At 43.2% G+C, this 23,106-nt stretch overlaps 1 protein-coding gene across 1 annotated transcript; it reads right to left on the bottom strand.

The window, feature by feature from the left end:
* Positions 1-2,525: 2,525 nt before the first annotated feature.
* On the bottom strand, positions 2,526-14,424 carry LOC115170912 (neuronal pentraxin receptor; the record flags this gene model as incomplete). Its single annotated transcript, XM_029727284.1, has 5 exons — positions 2,526-7,447; positions 7,747-7,926; positions 8,638-8,879; positions 9,312-9,627; positions 13,702-14,424. Coding segments are annotated over 5 exons (1,704 nt in total), but the record flags the coding sequence as incomplete, so codon positions are not given.
* Positions 14,425-23,106: the final 8,682 nt, after the last annotated feature.

Consider the following 23,106-nt stretch of genomic DNA (forward strand, 5'->3'; position numbering starts at 1 on the left):
TCGGGTGTTAGGTTAGTGGTGTAGTGTATAGGTGCAGGGTTACATGGTAGTGGGATCGGGTGTTAGGTTAGTGGTATGGTGTATAGGTGCAGGGTTACATGGTAGTGGGATCGGGTGTTCGGTTAGTGGTATGGTGTATAGGTGCAGGGTTACATGGTAGTGGGATGGGGTGGTAGGTTAGTGGTATGGTGTATAGGTGCAGGGTTACATGGTAGTGGGATCGGGTGTTAGGTTAGTGGTGTAGTGTATAGGTGCAGGGTTACATGGTAGTGGGATGGGGGGGTAGTTTAGTGGTATGGTGTATAGGTGCAGGGTTACATGGTAGTGGGATCGGGTGTTAGGTTAGTGGTATGGTGTATAGGTGCAGGGTTACATGGTAGTGGGATGGGGTGTTAGGTTAGTGGTATGGTGTATAGGTGCAGGGTTACATGGTAGTGGGATGGGGTGTTAGGTTAGTGGTGTAGTGTATAGGTGCAGGGTTACATGGTAGTGGGATTGGGTGTTAGGTTAGTGGTATGGTGTATAGGTGCAGGGTTACATGGTAGTAGGATGGGGTGGTAGGTTAGTGGTATAGTGTATAGGTGCAGGGTTACATGGTAGTGGGATCGGGTGTTAGGTTAGTGGTATGGTGTATTGGTGCAGGGTTACATGGTAGTGGGATGGGGTGTTAGGTTAGTGGTATGGTGTATAGGTGCAGGGTTACATGGTAGTGGGATGGGGTGGTAGTTTAGTGGTGTAGTGTATAGGTGCAGGGTTACATGGTAGTGGGATCGGGTGTTAGGTTAGTGGTATGGTGTATAGGTGCAGGGTTACATGGTAGTGGGATCGGGTGTTAGGTTAGTGGTATGGTGTATAGGTGCAGGGTTACATGGTAGTGGGATCGGGTGTTATGTTAGTGGTATAGTGTATAGGTGCAGGGTTACATGGTAGTGGGATCGGGTGTTAGGTTAGTGGTATGGTGTATAGGTGCAGGGTTACATGGTAGTGGGATCGGGTGTTAGGTTAGTGGTATGGTGTATAGGTGCAGGGTTACATGGTATTGGGATCGGGTGTTAGGTTAGTGGTATAGTGTATAGGTGCAGGGTTACATGGTAGTGGGATGGGGTGGTAGTTTAGTGGTATGGTGTATAGGTGCAGGGTTACATGGTAGTGGGATGGGGTGTTAGGTTAGTGGTATGGTGTATAGGTGCAGGGATACATGGTAGTGGGATCGGGTGTTAGGTTAGTGGTATGGTGTATAGGTGCAGGGTTACATGGTAGTGGGATCGGGTGTTAGGTTAGTGGTATGGTGTATAGGTGCAGGGTTACATGGTAGTGGGATGGGGTGGTAGTTTAGTGGTATGGTGTATAGGTGCAGGGTTACATGGTAGTGGGATGGGGTGTTAGGTTAGTGGTATGGTGTATAGGTGCAGGGTTACATGGTAGTGGGATGGGGTGGTAGGGTTTTGGTATGGTGTATAGGTGCAGGGTTACATGGTAGTGGGATCGGGTGTTAGTTTAGTGGTATGGTGTATAGGTGCAGTGTTACATGGTAGTGGGATCGGGTGTTAGTTTAGTGGTATGGTGTATAGGTGCAGGGTTACATGGTAGTGGGATTTAAGTTGTCCCATTCCCCTTTTCCTTTTTTGGGGGGAGGGTGACCAAAATGTGCAATCCCCTCTCCGACCTGCGAAAGGCACGAATACACAACCCAGCATATAGTCTGCCGGAGAACCAAGCGAAGCAGAATGGTTGTGCGTTTCTTTCTGCCTGCCAGAGCCCCCGTGCAACTAGTCTCAACCAACATTTCCAGTGTCACAATGATAATAATTTTTCCAGTCTCTGTGTTTGTGAAATAGTAATTGCAATATTCTCAGTACAACTTTTGTCTTGTGGCTGTGTGGACTTGGAAACAGGTATGCTATTTATTGTTCACACAGTTTTGCATGGTTCCTTGCCTGATATTTATTGCACTTACCAGACTACAGCCATACTCATAAATGTATACATTGATTCTTTGTAGTAAAATATATATATTTTTTATCATCCTGTGTTGTGTTTTTCCATATCCTGTACCCATCTCAGGTTTCCATTGACCCTGCCCTATTCAAGCACCTGTGGCTTGAAGAAAAGGCTTCAAACTGATGCTGAATGTGTGTGTGTGTGTGTGTGTGCCGTGCGTGCGTGCGTGCATGCATGTGCGTGTGTGTACAATTCAGTGTGTTTGGAGCAGTGGTGTTTTAAATTGAGCCTGTGGCGTGTGTCCTGGACAGCACAGGATGTGACTGGCAGCAGTGCGAGGGTTTGTGTGTCAGTGAGTAACAGGATGGTCACTAAGTAACCTAACACACACATAGTAGCTAATCTGCACGCAAAGTCCAATCACATGGAGAACATGCACAGTGAAGATCATTGAATATAATTTCCTATTCATGTGTTATAGCCACCATCTAAGGCTGACATTATAATCAATCATTTTGAAACTGGGTGAGATGTAGTAGGTTATTAGTTGACACAGAGAGGAAAAGAAAGGAAATACACAGTACTCACATTCGAAATAGACTTTACTTTTGGCCATTTGAGCTTTTCTGGCTGTGCATTTCAAAACCAGTGAAGACAAGGACATAAACACACATAGAGTATACCAACTCTGACAGGAAAAGAGAGGAAAAAGACAAAGATGCCAAATTTGCCTAAACATCGACCTACACATGAAGTAAAAACCTGTTAAAAAATACAGGTAATACAAAGAGTAATTTTCCAAACACCGGCTATAAGACATTGTTTGGTTAATAGAGAAAATATCTGGCTTATTAAATTTTCTAAGCGGTACAGTTTGCCACAACATCACATAGACCATAGAAGTGCAGACATAAGCCGAACAGACCAGAGGCAGGCAAAACACTGATCAGACGGCAAAATGATGTTGGAATCATAACTTCAGCAGAGAAATGAATAGACATTACTTTAATATGGTTAAAGATACCCAGATAGGCACTTGCCACTAAGTCATAACCAGGGACAGCGACAGTGACGTGCGGTCAGGGTAGGCAGTGTGGAAATGAATGAAAAAAGAAGTAATGAAAAATAAATAAATAGAAATGTTATCAATAAACTTTGCAAGAGGATAGTCAGAGCTCGCCCCTGCCTATGGATGTCACACACATTATCCGCTGCCTTTTGGTGGTTATATTAATTTTACTTCTAGCTAAAGTAAGCTGATTAGGATAGCTAACACATTGCATCTGAAATAGTTTTCTAGCGAAACGGTGTGAAGACCAACACCTGAGTTTAGAGACCTACATCTAAAGAAGGGACAGAAAAGAACACGATCATTTCAATCTGAGTGGCATCAACAGAAAGACTGGCTCTGTGGCTGCGATGCTAGCAGCCGACTCTACTGCTTCCCCTGCCTGCTGTTCTCCACCAGCGACAGCGTGTGGACAAGAGTCGGTTACTGCGACTTGAACAATTTGTCTATGAGAAACCTGTCTCACATCCAAAGCCAGATAGTGCTTAAGGTATTTGGCAGCTGGCGGATAGATCTGGCATTGAATGAACAACGGAGATTGAACATCAGCATGCACAATGCAAAGGTAAAAGAGAACCGTGACATTTTGAAAGCCCTAGCTAATAAATGTTACAGCATGCTACCTAGGTAAACAGAAGTTGGCATTTTGCGGCAACGATGAGAGTGCCAGCACATCAACCAGGCCTAGGTGCCACTATATGGAACTATTACATTCCTTTATTGATTTTGTTTTACAGTATGATGGAAATTACAAGATTATGTTATAATTCTGTTATTGCATCAAATGGTTGTTTTATGCAACAGAATAAGGGGTTGTTAGAACACTCATCTGTGTGTGTTCTACTGAGGATGGGCCTCTGGAAGATTTACCATGTCTTTGGGGATACCGCATTCCAGAGCATGAGTTAATGTTTCTGTTCTACACGGTACCAGGGAGACATGGCTCCAGTATGGAGTTGGGGGGGCCAAACACTGGTCTCTACACAATGAGTTGTCATGTTTTTACGGCAGATACTGTCTGCTGTGAATTCTAAGTATCTTTCATACAAATCTTAACCTCGTGACCCATTCCATACATCAGTTGTGTGTCATGCAGACTGAAGGAGGATGGACTTTGCTATAAAATCCTGTGGCTCAAACCAGCTGGTAGAGTTTTCAGTGATCCCCTCCAGGGGTGATTACTGACCAGCTCCATTATTGCACTAATTAAATAATAAAGTTTGATTGTTTTGAAGAAATCTTAAAAGTCTCTCCTTTTGATTACAATTATTCCACCACAACAGTTAGCAACCCATCTAGAGACCGCCACCGTGTTTCCTTTTTGCTCATGACCTAAGATGGAATTTTCAAGGAAACTGATCCGCTCTTGTGTTCTGCAGAACAAATTGATGGATATGGGTGTCTGCCATACCCAGATCAGTGACACAATGAAATCACTGGGATGGCAGCGGCACGACTTTGATCGTTTCTATGAGTGATTCGAGCAGAAATGCAATGATCTGGGCCTGGCACGAAGCGAAACTCGTAGTAAACAGCCAATCAGAGTAGAGAGGGGGCAAATCAACAACAACATACTGGACAATATCAATGTTCAGATGAGAGCCAGGCTTGACCACTTTGGTGAACTTTCCTTGGCTTAGTGGACTGCAGAAAAATGTGAAACAATGTCACAAAAATTTGACACCAGCAAACAAGAGCCTGTCTAAATATGCCAAGTACTTTTGTTAGACTTAAGGCTGATCTTGTCGGATTGTACAGTTCACAAATGATACCAGACAAATCACCTGGACAGCTCCTCAGCTTTTTGTTCCAGCGTGACCTGACACAGACTGTCACAAGGCAACAAAGTTACTGCAGCTGATCCTCACCATAACAGCCACAGCAGCATCCATTGAGAAGTCATTTTCTGCACTGAAACGGATAAAGACATAGTCGAAAACCAGAGCGATCAAGCACGACTCTCATCCCTTGCCATCATCTCCATCACATTGAGACCAAGAGACTTTTAAAACTGAGGGCCAACAGGGAGGAGTTTTACAGTTTAGTCACTGACGTCTTTACCCAGAAGGATAGACGAATGTACTTTGTTTACAGGTAAACAGTAGCGCTGTCTACTATTATGACATTACATGTCTACCACATAGACCATAGAAGTGCAAGTATATATCTCAATCAGTAGTGCTGACTACTAGGCATTTTGTGTGTGTAGCGCTGTCTACAAGTAGACCTACTCGCTAGGATTTGGGTCGCTGTCTGTGGTGCTGAAAGTCGCCTATTCGCGCAGGGCAGTTGCGTGGGGCACAAGCGATTAAAGCCTGTGAAAGCGTGTCTAATGGTTGAGCCGCCTATCTGCTGCTGTTTGATGGTTGGTTGTGGTTGTTTGATGGTCATCTTTGTGATCGTGTCATACCGATAAACCCAGCTTTATGAGCCTTTATGAGGCTCAGTAGAATGTGCCTACCCGGCCTCAGACCTCACCGCACGTCACAAGGTGTAGAAGATCAAGGGAGATTTCATACATTGAATTATATATGGATGTGCATTGATACCTAAAATGAATACATGTATGCAGTATAACGACGCATTTAAACCCATTGTTATTTCTATAACTTTTTTACATTGAATATAAAAGCATTATATAAATAACACAGTTTATGCATTTCAGTACAACTTGGTACCAATACCTATTCTGGTGGTCTAGAAAGTATCAAACCTTGTGCTATACCATATTGTGCAACAAAGTTAACCAATAAGCTTGAGTAATGCCACTGACAAAGTCTAAGACATCTTTTCTGGATCAATTCAAGCCACACATTCACATTACTGGATACAGTTATTGAATTTAAATGAGGTAATATCTCTATATCTGTAGTTCTTATTAGTCCTAGGGAATGATTAGCCATGCTGTATTACTAAGATACAGACTATTTATACAAATATTAACGAGAAGGGATATGAAAAGAGAGACAGTAAGAATGCTGTTTTTGAAACAAGTCGAGACAAAAAAAATGATTTAACAAATCAATGCTATACAGACACGATTGTGTGTTCTTAATGTCCGCATATAAAATGTTGTATAAAATCATAATGTACACTTGAGTTATCCCCTTCAGTTAGACACAAGTCAGAGGATAGAGAACGCTATAGATCCCCAATTTTTAGCTCCTATTGAGAAAACAAAATGGGCTCCTAGGGCCCAGTGCCTGGCCACAGACCAAGTCCAAAGCAGCAGTTCAAATGTAGAAGTACGTATGCCTAGCCTACCCACTCTCTGTCCTGTAGCTCTGAATAAACTTCACCAACAATAGATGTAAAACATAGATAAATGAAACGTGCAAAGCAAAACAACATTTCCCCTTGAGGGATAAATAGTCTTTATGAGTAGTTACGAAACCAGTGTTACTCCCACTTCTAACCACGTGCTTCATTCCCCTATTCCCTTACTCCCTTTCACCCTAGCTCCACCCGTCAATTTACTTCCCAAATTCACAATGCACAATATACTGAACGTTGCGGATAGAAATGTGATGAATAGAGCTCCCATGATTCCTTAATCTACATGTCAGTTAGGCATTCCTGCTGTTCTACATAACAAGTCGTTCAGATAGAAATATGTTACCTCCACAATGTTTTGCCCTACTGAACACAGCTCAGGGCTCTCAGTCTCAAAGTAGGAATGCTGATGAAAGATCAGCTTTGCCTATTAGATCATAATAAATAAGATTACATGTATAATATGACATGTACAGTCCTACTTATGGCTGGGAATTGCCAGGGATCTCACGACTATTATCACGATACTTAGGTGACAATACGATATGTATTGTGATTCTCACAATTCTATCTGTATTTTGATTCGATACTGCGATTTTATTGCAATTTGATGTTCCAAAGCTATTGCTCTCAATATGTTTGCTGCAGAGAGACAAGAGAGCATGAGAAAATGAGTTTTGATCAGTAATGGAAGTAAAAGCATTGAAAACATTTTGCCTCACTATTGAAAAAGAAGATGGAGAGCAACAAAAAACGAATTTTTGGCGCAGGCATAGCTGACTTGCGCTAGCAACAATAACAAAAAGTAGCGCTATAATATTATCCAAAATAGTATTGCAATATGTAACTGTATTGATTTTTCCCCGATCACTAGTCCTACTCTGAGACGGTTTGTGATTAAGGTCCCTGGCTTCCTTCCCCTCACAGTGGGGTGTTGATGCGTTTGGCAGCGCAGGGCTCCCTGGGCACCTTGATGGCTCCTCCGAACACCTCTACTTCCCGGTTGGTCCAGGGGGCCACGTTACCCTTTGGCTGGGGGCCGTGCTGGCTGCAGTGGGCCAGGCTGGACACCTCGCTGGGGGTCAGGACCCGCTCCCATACATTCCACTGGGATAGCTCCCCCACCAGGGCCTGGGACGAGTCGAAACGTCCGCCCAGAGTGTCCTACAGGCAGAAGGAGGTGGAGAAATTAAAGGGGTGAAAAGAGGAAGGGATGTTTCAGAGTTTGGTTTAGTGGTAACTCCGGGACTTGGCATTGCCCTGAGAGACGGGGTTTGATGTTCAAGTCCACCACTTAAAATCTGCATGTTCCGCTCATCTGCCCCCTTTCATTTCACCCCTGTGTCTATATCTCAATGAACAATAAAATAAGTTATCCTTTAAAAACAACAACCCCCTATAGGTCTATGCCCATCACCCATCACTCCTGGCCTCACCAAAATACCAACCCCTCCAGGTCTTACCTGTTCCTGCCCCAGGATGAGGACTCCCCCAGGCCTGATGTGGTGCCAGGCTGCCAGGCCCTGCCCCTCTCCTCTCAGCTTGCCCCCCTGGTAGGCCTGCCACGCCCCGCCTCTCTGGCTCCAGCTTACACAGATGTGGTGCCAGCTGCCCCGGGACAGGTTCAGAGGTAACTCCGCCGCCTAGGGGTGGGAGGACAACAGTGCTGGTTAGTATGAGTGTTAGTGCTATACTACAGGTAATGCAGTGATACCGCAGACTATATTAGAGTGCAAATTAAGTATTTCAAATGGCAACAACAGCAAATCAATGGACAATCAATCATACGATGAAGTGGTTCTTAGTACTGACCCTAAACCATGTGTTGTACAGAGTATCCTAGACTAAAACTCAATATTATATTAGATAAAATAGTGTGCTTTTAAAGTGCTGATATCTTGATGCTTAACCCACTGTATGGAGACATTAAACAAATATCCCCCTGGAATACATTAAGGCAATTATTTATTACAGTAACATTTGGGGACTGCAGCATTACTTTCTCAAAGGCACGGACTGCACTTCCTCAAGGGCACAGCCAGCTAGGTAGCTCTCTATGCCTTCCAGGCATTGTATTACCATAACGGCATCATGCTAATCTACACTATACTCCCAGCTCTAGCCTAAACGGTGCTTTGTCTCTGTCCCAAATGGCATCCTATTCCCTATGTAGTGCACTACTTTTGACCATGGGTCTGGTCAAAAGTAGTGCACTACATAGGGAATAGAGTGGCATTTTGGTCATAGACATCATTCCACAGTAAGCTCCCAGGTACTGTTATAGCTACAGATTAAATTGTAATGTGTCTAACACAGTGTGCCCTAAAATACTGCTACTCTGTTTCCTCCATTACCTTGTCGTTAATGAGCAGCTCCACAGGGGTGTGCATGCCCTGCAGCAGAACTAGCTCGTTGGGCTGCTCCGCCACAGCATAGGAGAAAGGGGTGCCGATGCCCCCCTCGGCAGGTCTCAGCCAGAGGCACACGGTGAAGGCACGCAGCTCAGGGATGGGGTGCTGTACCACTGCGTACATATAGTTGGTACGCGTTGGGAAGGACAGCTTGTAGCCCTCGGGGTAGGTGTACTCTGAGAGTCCTGGGGTAAGGAGGTATGGGTGGATAAATAGAGAGGGAGGAAAAGAGTATTTGAGTAATGAGGTATTTCGGTAGGGGGAATGTTGACTAGACTTCTCTTATTAGGACTTTGTACTGTCTTTTGGGGGTTTATGCAATGGTTACATCACACGTTTGACTTCCTTCCTGCCCCCAGGATATCTCATCTCTGTTCTATGATACTTCCACTTGGATTTTTTTTTCTTGTTGTGTTCTTTTTTTCTTATTCTGTGTCATAATGTGTTGAAGTCATTTTCATAGATTGATAATAAGTTACCTTTCTGGTAGATCATTTATGGTTCATTGTCCCCCACTCGTAACCTCCCCCACCATATCAATTAATATCATTCAGGTATGAGTATCACTCATGACCATTGATCTTCTCTTACACCTAACCCTCTGCCCCTTCTCTCACCCTCCTCCAGGCCAGCGATGCGGTGGTGTAGGGAGTTGATCCCCTGGTCAATCTCCTGCCTGTGTCTTTGGGATTCCTTTCGCAGGGCCTTCCTCTCCTTCTCCAGGAGTTCCAGCTTCCTCTCAAGCTCTCCCTCCAGATCCTCCATCCGTGGCCACTGCTCTGGTCCATCCCCTGCCCCGGCCTGCCCCACTAGCCCTGCCTCACGCCAACCATCAGGGGCCTCAGAGAGCCCACCACCACCTGCCCCTCTTGAAGTCACCGCAGTTGCTGCATCCGTGTGGTTGTGAGGGAACGCCAGCGGTCCGATATCTGACTTCATGGGAGGGAGTGTGGGAGGGAGGGAGTGTGGGAGGGAAGGAGTGTGGGAGGGAAGGAGTGTGGGAGGGAGGGATACCAGTGCAGTGGAGGTATACAAATGATCAATTATGTAGTACAATAGTAAAATCATGCAAAATGTAGCCTAAACAATTGCAAAGCAGGTGAAATATATGTACATGCGCGCAGCACACACAGCCTTGTTTCAGAGGAATATCATCTGCAGGCAGCAGGAGTGTGCAGCTGTCAACTGGTTTTATCATGGAGCAGCTCACATAAGAATGACATCGGTAGCCGGTAGGGTAGGACAGACTTTTTAACATATCTACTAGTAAATGCCAACTAAGGCAACAATGGGTATGCAAACCAGGTATTGAAAAAGTTTGGTCCAAAGTCTTGGTTTGTAGATTATTTGTGATGTGCAATGCAGTCATCATGAGCTGTTGGCATCAAGGCCATAGGCATGAGTGGGCCTGGGTGGACACAGGCCCATCCACTAGGGAGCCAGGCCCACCCAATCAGATTGAGAAAAACAGAAAAAGAATACATTATCATTACAAAAAAACACAGTTCCACTTACCAGATGATGATCATTTGAAAGAACCCTTTCCTGCAGTCAATGACCAAAAGCGCCCTCTTTGGCCTCATGGGTGGAATGCTATTAATATTTGTCCTAATTTCATAATTAATGATTTTTTTTTTTTTTTTTACTACAATCCGGTGTTTCTATGTATATTTCAGTCTTCTGTGGTGTACATACAGTAAAGTGTAATATCGGGATGCAAACGAAACATTTTATACATTTCAACTCTATATCTGACATGGTACAGGTTTTTTATTTTATTTGTATTTTTTGACAGTGTGTATGAGGTGTATACTTTTGTTTCAAAGTAGATTTGTTTGACTACCAAGAATCACTCTTTGTGACCCTGATTTAGCCCACTGCAGTAAAAGGTTAACTTCTTGTTGAAAGTTATTCTTGAAAAGGGAGAATCTCCTGTGTGGCGCAGCAGTCTAAGGTACTGCATCTCAGTGCTAGAGGTGTCACTACAGACCTTAGTTCGATTCCAGGCTGTATCACAACCGGACATGATTGGGAGTGCCATAGGGCGGCACACAACTGGCCCAGTGTTGTCCGGGTTAGGGGTTGGCTGGGGTAGGCTGTCATTGTAAATAAGAATTTGTTCTTAACTGACTTGCCTAGTTAAATAAAACATTTGCAACAACATCCTCTTCGATAACAGCTGCTGCAAATTAGTCTACAATAAAAGATAGCAAGCTAGATGGTGGGAAAACTATTGCTTGCTATTGCACGTTGGCCTGTGAGAAGAGAACATGTTTTGTTAAAACGATCCCACCGATTACAAGTCAAAATGTGATTTGTTGATTCCACTGTCACTCCAAAATGTTGCCCTAATACAGTTCAATGGCAGACGCCTTCTATCTAGGTTCTGAAGGCCTAGACAATGGCTGACCTAGCTAGCCCCAGAGATGACCAAAGAAAAATTGTGATTGAATATGTTTGTTTTTCTTTTCAGTGTTAACCCTTTCCTTTCCAACAAAAACTGAAGAGAAATAAATCAGAACATAATTGAAAATAATAATACAATTAGATTTTTTGTTATTATTATTTTATAAATCCTTTGCCCTTCTCTGAAGGCGTAGAAGGCCCTCGTTGTTCCCCACTGTGTTTGGATTAGTAATCATTTGTAGAGTGGCTCTATTTGCCCTCAGCATGCATTTTTTTTTACCATTCTGAATGTCTAAGAAATCCTTATGTTCTTCTGAAATACGAAGACAGAAATAGTGGACATTTTGAACTCTTATTATGATGGCGATTTGACTAAATTAAATCATGGTCTTGAATTGGACTCAAATTTTTCTGGTCTCGGTCATGACTCGGTCTCGGACCCCTTGTCTCCCTCCGATCTTGGTCTTGACTCTGACTCAATTTTCTCCAGTCTTGGTCTTGAATCGGTTACACTTCAGGCAGTCTCGAACGCAACACTGGAAGCCAGTTCGGTTTTTAGAGCTGCACTCACACTTAATGTGCTGTGATTAATGTGGGCCTTCGTGTTAGATAAGCACTCTAATCTCTGGAGTTTTTAACATTTTTGAATTATGCATAATCAATTATGTGCAGCGAAAAACAGAAAAAGTGCTGGGAAAACAAGTAATTAAAGGTCCTCTCAGTCATTAGTCAGCCAAGAAAAAAAACACTACAACCGCAGCAAAACGAAGTGCAGTCAAATAGACACACAGACAATGCCACATCTTATTTACAGTGAGGCACATGCTGTAAGTTACACACAGAGCAGTGGTTCTCAACATGAGGTACTAGTACCCGTGAAGGTACCTCACCTTTCCACATGGAGTAAATGCGTTATGGTTTGTTAAGATCAGTTCCAACGTGACTGGAGGTTCAGTGACCAAAGACGGTTGGGAACCACTGATACAAAAGGTACACCACTGATATAGTATAATAGTAGTGTGCTAGGCAGAGCCGGCAAAAAGAACATGATGGTCTCTGCTCTTGACAAATATAGGTAACTGGTCGGATGAATAATTGATGATATTTTCTCCAGAAGAAATGGTGTTGTACATCACATGTTGCTTGGCAGGCAGCTATAAAGCAGCTTTGTATTACTCTACCCTCCCCTCCCTCCTCCACCCCTCCTCCTCTTCTCCCCTGGGTTAGTTATATTGGGAAGCAGAGGTGGCTGGAATAACACATTTCTCCTGTGTCTGTAGATTAGGGCTAATCAATTATCCTACAACGTTCTTGTTTTGGGGTTTCCATTAATCAAATTGGCTAAATTTAACTTGAGTTGTGAAGCAGGTTGAGAAGACATCGTAATGGTGCAATAGCAACAAATGATACCAAAATATGTAAATAGATTTTGGTGAAGTAACTGATTGGTTCCTCAACATTGTTTTGAACTCTAATAAGCTATTGCTAAGTCGAATGTAATGCATCTAATAAATTGTAATATAATGCATCTAATCAATTTTCAGGAACAATAAGTTATAGACATTGATATACAGGTAACTGCCAAAATAAAGGAAACACTTGAGTAAATGAGGGATATAAAGTATATTGAATGCAGGTGATTTCACACAGGTGTGGATCCTGAGTTAATTAAGCAATTAACATCCCATTCTTAGGTTCATGTATAAAAATGCCCAGTTGCCCATTATTTGAAGTCCTTGCTATCCGGGATCCTTGGGACTTTGACATTAACCCCTTGAAGTTGAAATTTAAAATGGTTTAGGTCAGGGTTAAGTTCAGGGTTAGGTAAGGGTTATGGTAAAGTTAGGGCTATGGTAAGGGTAGGGATGTCCCAAGGATCCCGGATAGCACTAACCATTATTTTAACCATGTCTACAAAAATAGATCTCAGTGACTTTGAGAGGAGCATAGGAAGTTTGAAGTTTAAAGTGTGTGTGTGTGTGTGTGTGTGTGTGTGTGTGTGTGTGTGTGTGTGTGTGTGTGTGTGTGTGTGTGTGTGTGTGTGTGTGTGTGTGTGTGTGTCACCAGATGTCAACCCATTGGAACACTTATGGGAGATTATGGAGCAACGCCTATGACGGCGTTTTCCATCAACAAAACACAAAATGAATTTCTTGTGGAAGAATGGTGTCGCATCCGTCCAACAGAGTTCCAGGCACTTGTAGAATCTATACCAAGACTCATTGGCGCTGTTCTGGCGGCTTGTGGTGGTCCAATGCTTTATGTTGGTGTTTCCTTTATTTTGGCAGTTACCTGTAGGTGGTCATCTAACCTGATCGACATCCTGTCCCTGATTCTATTAACTGGAAATGGTCTCAATTAAACCGTAAAACCACGTAGCCACACAAACACCGACATACTGCCATCAGAGACGTGAGTAGAAATTCAGAGTGAGTGCTATCGAGGTCTGCCAAGCAGGTCAACTGACTCGCAAGAGGGGCAGAATTAGCCTATTCACTGCTTTATTTAAAGATACAATAACAGTTCGTTTAAAATAAAGATATGTGATAGTGGAATTCAACACCAACAGACATGACACATGTTTCTCCCATTCCCCCTTACCTCCAGTTTCTCTATGCGGTCTTTCATCTGAACGATAGCCTGTTCCAGCTCGTCTACAGCCTGAGCGGTGAGCAGCTGTGCCACAGACGACGGAGCACTGTCCCGGACCATGAGCCGGCCCTCATCTACCCTCTTACCTCCCCAGAGCCCCGCGCTACTCTCCGGGCCTCTACGCCCCTCTATTCCGCTCTCACACTCCGAAAGCTTGCCTGACAGATCCCTAATGGTCCGCTGGTCGGTGATAATCTGGTCCTTCTGCTGGAGAACTGTCTGTTTGAGTTCCTCTGCCGTGGTGCGGAGGTATCCCCAGTCCTCACCGGCGAACAGCGACGGGTCGTCGGCTTGTTGCTGAAAGTTTTTGGGGTTGCATTCTTCGGCGGGGACTGGGGTGCAGATAAGTCGGCTAACCTGCCTAGTTCCACCAATGCCGTCTGAGCCGCTGGGGACGTGGAAGAAGGTGGGCGCTTCTCCGTCCTGCGTTTCAGAACCATGGAGAGCGCCCAGTGGACCCGCTCGCGCCACGGAGCCCCCGGGGAAAGTCTGCTGCACTCCAGCGTCTGGTGAATGCGACTGGTTGTCTGCCACAGGCTGCTGGGGAGATTTGGCAGCGGAGCCGGTATGGACCGCGGCGATGATGCAGATGACTGCTCCAACGAAGGCCACCATCCCGGCGGCCAAGATGATAACGATGAACTTCAGGTTGGCGGCGTCAGAAATCAATAATTACAAGAAAAAAAACAGAGGACTTGTCTATCTATTTCAACGACACCGAAAAAGCGCAGTCTGAGTACAAAAAATAAATAAAAAATTGGCTGATCAAAAGATCCGTGAAGATATCACGAAAGACGCATCTTATGGCTTTGCTAGGCTATTAGTCAATATATAGGCTATGTTCCAATTAATTGAATCATTAGGCTATAATGAGTACAGATACTTGCTCCAACCGTTTCTATCTCATCCCTCTGTCTTTTGGCTTCAGTGTTGTTCGGCTTCTTTATCTCGTTATCACCAGGACGACCAGAGAGAGAGAGAGAGAGAGAGAGAGAGAGAGCGCGAGAAAGAGAGCGAGAGATAGATACAACCAGAGAGAGAGAGCGAGAAAGAGAGAGAGAGATAGATACAACCAGAGATAGAGAGCGAGAAAGAGAGAGAGAGATAGATACAACCAGAGATAGAGAGCGAGAAAGAGAGAGAGAGATAGATACAACCAGAGATAGAGAGCGAGAAAGAGAGAGAGAGATAGATACAACCAGAGATAGAGAGCGAGAAAGAGAGATAGATACAACCAGAGATAGAGAGCGAGAAAGAGAGAGAGAGATAGATACAACCAGAGATAGAGAGCGAGAAAGAGAGAGAGAGATAGATACAACCAGAGAGAGAGAGCGAGAAAGAGAGAGAGAGATAGATACAACCAGAGAGAGAGAGAGCGCGCAACAGTATGCAAGTCTATATCAAGAGGCGGGAACGGGAGATGGTAAGAATGTTACGAGACGGTGTCTCGCGTCACACAAAATGCAGATCGAGATGACAATAATCCAACATTTTGTCGTTTAATAACAATATAGTGATAAGCATTCCATTTGTTTGTGCTTTTCATATGCTGTGATCGCTTGATGGTATGTATTTATGGCGATGAATGCATAACCTAAATAACAAAACAGGACAACCCGTGGAACTGTAGTAGCCTAGGGTATCATCACGCTCGTACAGTGAGTTCTCATCGTTCTCGCCAGGGACGATGCGCGGGCACATAGCACACAATCTAGCGTGCGCCCCCATTAGTCAAATACAAGGTTCATCTGAGACAGGAAGACTGGTGGTGTTGGTGTTGTAAGCGTTGGTGCAGGATAACGAGAAAGCGTGATAAAGCCAATCAAAATACGATTAGTGTACCCGGATAACCATGAGATCATTCCTAGCACGACCGGGTCATTTTAGAAAAGGCAATCTTAGCTAAACACAGCACATAGGTGCAGAGTGGTGTGAGTGTGTGTCCCCGTGACTGCGCGGTGTTCTCACATAAGTGACTGCAAAGGGAGATTGTGGTGAGAGAAGAGTAATCAGCCTAGGTATGTTTATGGAAAGCTTTTCCTCTGCGAGGGAATAGGTTCTATGCTCTAAAATATGTTTCAGAGAGAATAAAATGTCCTAGACTTGAAGTGCGCCAACACTAGGCTCTGGGTTCGCTTAATAGAAGAATAGTAAAATAGGCTGGTTTTGGCGCATTCTCAGAGATCGAGGTTGAAGGTGAATTCAGAATAAAAAGAGAGATAGGGAGATAAATTCAATGGATGACAGCCCAACAGTAACGGGGCATGAATCTGTTTCATATTTTATCATTTCCATTAATAGATCTCAAATATTATTAATATTTTAAGCTACAGTTTTATCCATAAACAAATACATAGCTTGCCCGAATCCAGTCCAGGAGAGTTCAGAGGGTTCATTGGATCACCACAGGTGATGCATGTAATGACAATATAGGCATACAGCTGTGGCATCACATTGCAGTATTTATTAATGCAACTGATGGCCACACCAGATACTGACTGTTACTTTTGATTTTGACCCCCCCTTTGTTCAGGGACACATTATTCCATTTCTGTTAGACTGAACAAGTTCCACACACATTTGACTATGTCTCAGTTGTTGAATCTTGTTATGTTCATACAAATATTTACACATGTTAAGTTTACTGAAAATAAACGCAGTTGGCAGTGAGAGGACGTTTCTCTTTTTTGCTGAGTTTATTATGCATGTAATCCTTTATGGAAAAACCACATGAATTCCACATGTGATCTTGTGTGAAGTTAATGTGATAACATGTGACAACATGTGAAGCAACATGTGATAACATTAAACTGCCCATGACAACATGTGAGCATGTGTGGTAAATAATAAGTAGAATTCTGTGTTTTTACATGCAAAAGGGATTAATTTTGACAAAAATGCTTTATCTGCCTTAGCAATAAAAACTAGTTTAAGAATTCAATCATATATTTTATGGAAAATAAATGTTTCTATGTTTCTTGTCGGTACACCACATTGCCTTGTTGACAAGATGACCGAGCGGAGAAGATTACTGTTCCATTTTAGAAGGGAGCTCCTCCCTCAACACGGCCATAGCCGGGTGCACCGTGGCTCATGTTAATAGAATTCCCTCTATGTTTTCACATGTTTAGATTCATCAAATCAAAGCAAATTGTATTTGTAATATGCGCCAAATACAACCTTACAGTGAAATGCTTATTTACAAGCCCTTGACCAACAGTTCAGTTTTGAGAAAAATACCTAAAAAAATAAGAAATAAAGTAACAAATAATTAAAGAGCAGCAATAAAATAACAATAGTCAGGCTATATACAGGGGGAACCAGTACAGACTCAATGTGCGGGGGCACCGGTTAATTGAGGTAATATATACATGTGGATAGAGTTATTAAAGTGACTTATACATAGATAATAACAGAGTAGCAGCAGAATAAAAGAGGGGGGGGCAATGCAAGTACCCTTGAGCTCAGTACGGATGTTGCCTGTAATCAATGGCTTCTGGTTGGGGTATGTACGTACAGTCACTGTGGAGATGACATCATCGATGCACTTATTGATGAAGCCAGTGACTGATGTGGTGTACTCCTCAATGCCATCGGAAGAATCCCGGGACATATTCCAGACTGTGCTAGCAAAACAGTCCTGTAGCTTAGCATCTGCTTCATCTGACCACTTTTTTAGTCACTGGTGCTTCCTGCTTTAATTTTGGCCTGTAAGCAGGAATCAGGAGGATAGAATTATGGTCAGATTTGCCAACTTGAGGGAGAGCTTTGTACGCATCTCTGTGTGTGAAGTAAAGGTGGTATAGAGTTTTCCCTCTGGTTGCACATTTACAAGTTGATAGAAATGAGGTAAAACGGATTTAGGTTTCCCTGCATTATAGTCCCCGGCCATTAGGAGTGCCGCCTCTGGATGAGCATTTTCCTGTTTGCTTATGGCGTTATACAGCTCATTGAGTGCGGTCTTAGTGCCAGCATCTGTCTGTGGTGGTATGTAGACAGCCACGAAAAATACAGATGAAAACTCTCTTGGTAGATAGTGTGGTCTACAGCTTATCATGAGATACTCTACCTCAGGCGAGCAAAACCTCGAGACTTCCATAGATATCATATAACAGTTGTTGTTTACAAATATACATAGACTGCCACCCCTTGTCTTACCAGAGGCTGCTGTTTTATCCTGCTGATGCAGTGTATAACCCGTCAGCTGTATGTTATCATCTTGTCGTTCAGCCACGACTGTGAAACATAAACTGTAATATCTTTTCATGTCCCGTTGGTAGGATATACAGTTGAAGACGGACGTTTACATACACCATAGCCAAATACATATAAACTCAGTTTTTCACAATTCCTGACATTTAATCCTAGTAAATATACCTGTCTTAGGTCAACTGTCTTAGGTCAGTTAGGAACACCACTTTATTTTAAGAATGTGAAATGTCAGAATAATAGTAGAGAGAATGATTTATTTCAGATGTATTTTCTTTCATCACATTCCCAGTGGGTCAGAAGTTTACATACACTCAGTTAGTATTTGGTAGCATTGCCTTTAAATTGTTTAACTCAGGTCAAACATTTCGAGTAGCCTTCCACAAGCTTCCTACAATAAGTTGGGTGAAATTTGTCCCATTCCTCCTGACAGAGCTTATGTAACTGAGTCAGGTTTGTAGGCCTCCTTGATCGCACAAGCTTTTTCAGTTCTGCCCACAAATTGTCTATAGGATTGAGGTCAGGGCTTTGTGATGGCCACTCCAATACCTTGACTTTGTTGTCCTAAGGCATTTTGCCACAACTTTGGAAGTATGCTTGGGGTCATTGTCCATTTGGAAGACCCATTTGCGACTAAGCTTTAACTTCCTGACTGATGTCTTGAGATGTTGCTTCAGTATATCCACATACTTTTCCTCCCTCATGATGCCATCTATTTTGTGAAGTGCACCAGTCCCTCCTGCAGCAAAGCACCCCCACAACATGATACTGCCACCCCCGTGCTTCACGGTTGGGATGGTTGTTCTTCGGCTTGCAAGCCTCCCCCTTTTCCCTCCAAACATAACGATGGTGATTATGGCCAAACAGTTATATTTTTGTTTCATCAGACCAGAGAACATTTCTCCAAAAAGTACGATCTTTGTCCCCATGTGCAGTTGAAAACCGTAGTCTGGCTTTTTTATGGCGGAGCAGTGGCTCCTTCCTTGCTGAGCGGCCTTTCAGGTTATGTCGATATAGGACTCATTTTACTGTGGATATAGATACTTTTGTACCCGTTTCCTCCAGCATCTTCACAAGGTCCTTTGCTGTTGTTCTGGGATTGATTTGCACTTTTTTAAATACTTTTTTTGCACTCATCTCTAGGAGACAGAACGCGTCTCCTTCCTGGGCGGTATGACGGCTGCGTGGTCCCATGGTGTTTATACTTGCGTACTATTGTTTGTACAGATGAGCGTGGTACTTTCAGGCGTTTGGAAATTGTTTCCCAAGGATGAACCAGACTTGAGGAGGTCTTGGCTGATTATTTTCCTAAGGAATGTAGTAAAGTAAAAGTAGTCAAACATATTACTAGTAAAGTACAGATACCCCAAAAAACTACTTAAGTAGTACTTTAAAGTATTTTTACTTAAGTACTTTACACCACTGACTTATATGTAAGCTGAAAACACTGTATGTGAAAAGCACTGTCACGTGAAGTGTTCCAAAAACACATACATTCACATGTGAAATGTCACATGTGGAGTGTTCCAAAAACACGTTTTCATATTCGAAATGTCATATATGAAGTGTTCCAAAAACAAATTGGTGAGTTCAAATCCATTACATGTGAAATCATGTGCTTTTTCCGTAAGGGATTGCATGCGGATGTATCCAAATCTAAATGGTGATGTGGTTTAACCTGTTATGGATAGGGGGCAGTATTTTCACGGCCGGATAAAAAACGTGATTTTAAACAGCAGTTGACATGCTTCGAAGTACGGTAATGAAATATTTAGAAATCTTTTGTCACGAAATGCGCCATGCGCGTGACCCTTATTTACCATTCGGATAGTGTCTTGAATGCACGAACAAAACGCCGCTGTTGGAACAAAACTATGGATTATTTTGGACCAAACCAACATTTGTTATTGAAGTAGAAGTCCTGGGAGTGCATTCTGACGAAGAACATCAAAGGTAATCAAACTTTTCTAATAGTAAATCGGAGTTTGGTGAAGGCTAAACTTGCTGGGTGTCTAAATAGCTAGCCCTGTGATGCCGGGCTATTTACTGAGAATATTGTAAAATGTGCTTTCACCGAAAAGCTATTTTAAAATCGGACATATCGAGTGCATAGAGGAGTTCTGTATCTATAATTCTTAAAATAATTGTTATGTTTTTTGTGAACGTTTATCGTGACTACTTTAGTAAATTCACCGGAGGTTTGCGGAGGGTATGCTAGTTCTGAACGTCACATGCTAATGTAAAAAAGTTGGTTTTTGATATAAATATGAACTTGATTGAACAAAACATGCATGCATTGTATAACATAATGTCCTAGGGTTGTCATCTGATGAAGATCATCAAAGGTTAGTGCTGCATTTAGCTGTGGTTTTGTTTTTTGTGACATTATATGCTAGCTTGAAAAATGGGTGTCTGATTATTTCTGGCTGGGTACTCTGCTGACATAATCTAATGTTTTGCTTTCGCTGTAAAGCCTTTTTGAAATCGGACAGTGTGGTTAGATTAACGAGAGTCTTGTCTTTAAAATGCTGTAAAATAGTCATATGTTTGAAAAATGGAAGTTTTCGGATTTTAGAGTAGTTTGTATTTCGCGCCACGCCCATCATTGGATATTGGAGCAGGTGTTCCGCTAGCGGAACGTCTAGATGTAAGAGGTTAACCTGTTAGGGCTAGGGGGCAGTATTTACACGGCCGGATAAAAAACGTACCCGATTTAATCTGGTTACTACTCCTGCCCAGTAACTAGAATATGCATATAATTATTGGCTTTGATTAGAAGACACCCTAAAGTTTCTAAAACTGTTTGAATGGTGTCTGTGAGTATAACAGAACTCATATGGCAGGCAAAAACCTGAGAAGATTCCTTACAGGAAGTGCCCTCTCTGACAAGATCTTGTTCTTCTTGTCTCTGTTTATTGAAGAAAGAGGATCTTTGCTGTAACGTGACACTTCCTACGGCTCCCATAGGCTCTCAGAGCCCGGGAAAAAGCTGAATGATATCGAGGCAGCCCCAGGCTGAAACACATTTGCGCTTTTGGCAAGTGGCCGATCAGAGGATAATGGGCTTAGGCGCGTGCACGAGTCGACCCAGTGCTTTATTTTCTTTCGTCTATTTACCTAAACGCAGATTCCCGGTCGGAATATTATCGCTTTTTTTACGAGAAAAATGGCATAAAAATTGATTTTAAACAGCGGTTGACATGCTTCGAAGTACGGTAATGGAATATTTAGAATTTTTTTGTCACGAAATGCGCCGTGCTCGTAACCCTTATTTACCCTTTCGGATAGTGTCTTGAACGCACGAACAAAACGCCGCTGTTTGGATATAACTATGGATTATTTGGGACCAAACCAACATTTGTTATTGAAGTAGAAGTCCTGGGAGTGCATTCTGACGAAGAACACCAAAGGTAATCAAACTTTTCTAATAGTAAATCGGAGTTTGGTGAAGGCTAAACTTGCTGGGTGTCTAAATGCCGGGCTATCTACTTAGAATATTGCAAAATGTGTTTTCACCAAAAAGCTATTTTAAAATCGGACATATCGAGTGCATAGAGGAGTTATGTATCTATAATTCTTAAAATAATTGTTATGCTTTTTGTGAACGTTTATCGTGAGTAATTTAGTAAATTGTTAGTAAATTCACCGGAAGTTTGCGGGGGGGTATGCTAGTTCTGAACGTCACATGCTAATGTAAAAAGCTGTTTTTTGATATAAATATGAACTTGATTGAACAAAACATGCATGTATTGTATAACATAATGTCCTAGGTGTGTCATCTGATGAAGATCATCAAAGGTTAGTGCTGCATTTAGCTGTCTTCTGGGTTTTTGTGACATTATATGCTAGCTTGAAAAATGGGTGTCTGATTATTTCTGGCTGGGTACTCTGCTGACATAATCTAATGTTTTGCTTTCGTTGTAAAGCCTTTTTGAAATCGGACAGTGTGGTTAAATTAACGAGAGTCTTGTCTTTAAAATGCTGTAAAATAGTCATATGTTTGAGAAATTGAAGTAATAGCATTTCTAAGGTATTACTTCTACAGGATTCCACTGGCTGTTACGTAGGTGGGACGATTTGGTGCCACCTACCCTAGAGAGGTTAAGTACTGCAGTGCATCTCCTCCTCATGGACTGCACCAGATTTGCCCGTTCTTGCTGTGAGATATTACCCCACTCTCCCACCAAGGCGCCTGCAAGTTCCCGGACATTTCTGGGGGGGAATGGCCCTAGCCCTCACACTTCGATCCAACAGGTCCCAGACATGCTCAATGGGATGGAACTCCGGGCTTTTCGATGGCAGAACACTGACATTCCTGTCTTGCAGGAAATCACGCACAAAACGAGCAGTATGGCTGGTGGCATTGTCATGCTGGAGAGTCATTATCAGGATGAGCCTGCAGGAAGGGTACCATATCATTGCCTGCAATGACAACAAGCTCAGTCCGATGATGCTGTGACACACCGCCCCAAACCTTGACTGACCCTCCACCTCCAAATCGATCCCGCTCCAGAGTACAGGCCTCGGTGTAATGCTCATTCCTTCGACGATAAACGCGAATCCAACCATCACCCCTGGTGAGACAAAACCGCGACATGTCAGTGAAGAGCACTTTTTGCCAGTCCTGTCTGGTCCAGCGACGGTGGGTTTGTGCCCATAGGCGACGTTGTTGCCGGTGATGTCTGGTGAGGACCTGACTTACAAAAGGCCTACAAGCCCTCAGTCCAGCCTCTCTCAGTCTATTGCAGACAGTCTGAGCACTGATGGAGAGATTGTGCGTTCCTGGTGTAACTCGGGCAGTTGTTGCCATCCTGTACCTGTCCCGCAGGTGTGATGTTCGGATGTACCAATCCTGTGCAGGTGTTGTTACACGTGGTCTGCCACTGTGAGAACGATCAGCTCACAGTACAGACATTGCAATTTATTGCCATGGCCACATCTGCAGTCTTCACGCCTCCTTGCAGCTTGCCTAAGGCACGTTCATGCAGATAAGCAGGGACCCTGGGCATCTTTCTTTTGGTGTTTTTCAGAGTCAGTAGAAAGGCCTCTTTAGTGTCCTAAGTTTTTATAACTGTGGCCTTAATTGCCTACCGTCTGTAAGCTGTTAGTGTCTTAACGACCGTTCCACAGGTGCATGTTCATGAA

This window comes from Salmo trutta, chromosome 32 (genome assembly GCF_901001165.1).
Source record: "Salmo trutta chromosome 32, fSalTru1.1, whole genome shotgun sequence".
In the NCBI taxonomy this organism is placed as follows: Eukaryota; Metazoa; Chordata; class Actinopteri; order Salmoniformes; family Salmonidae; genus Salmo; species Salmo trutta.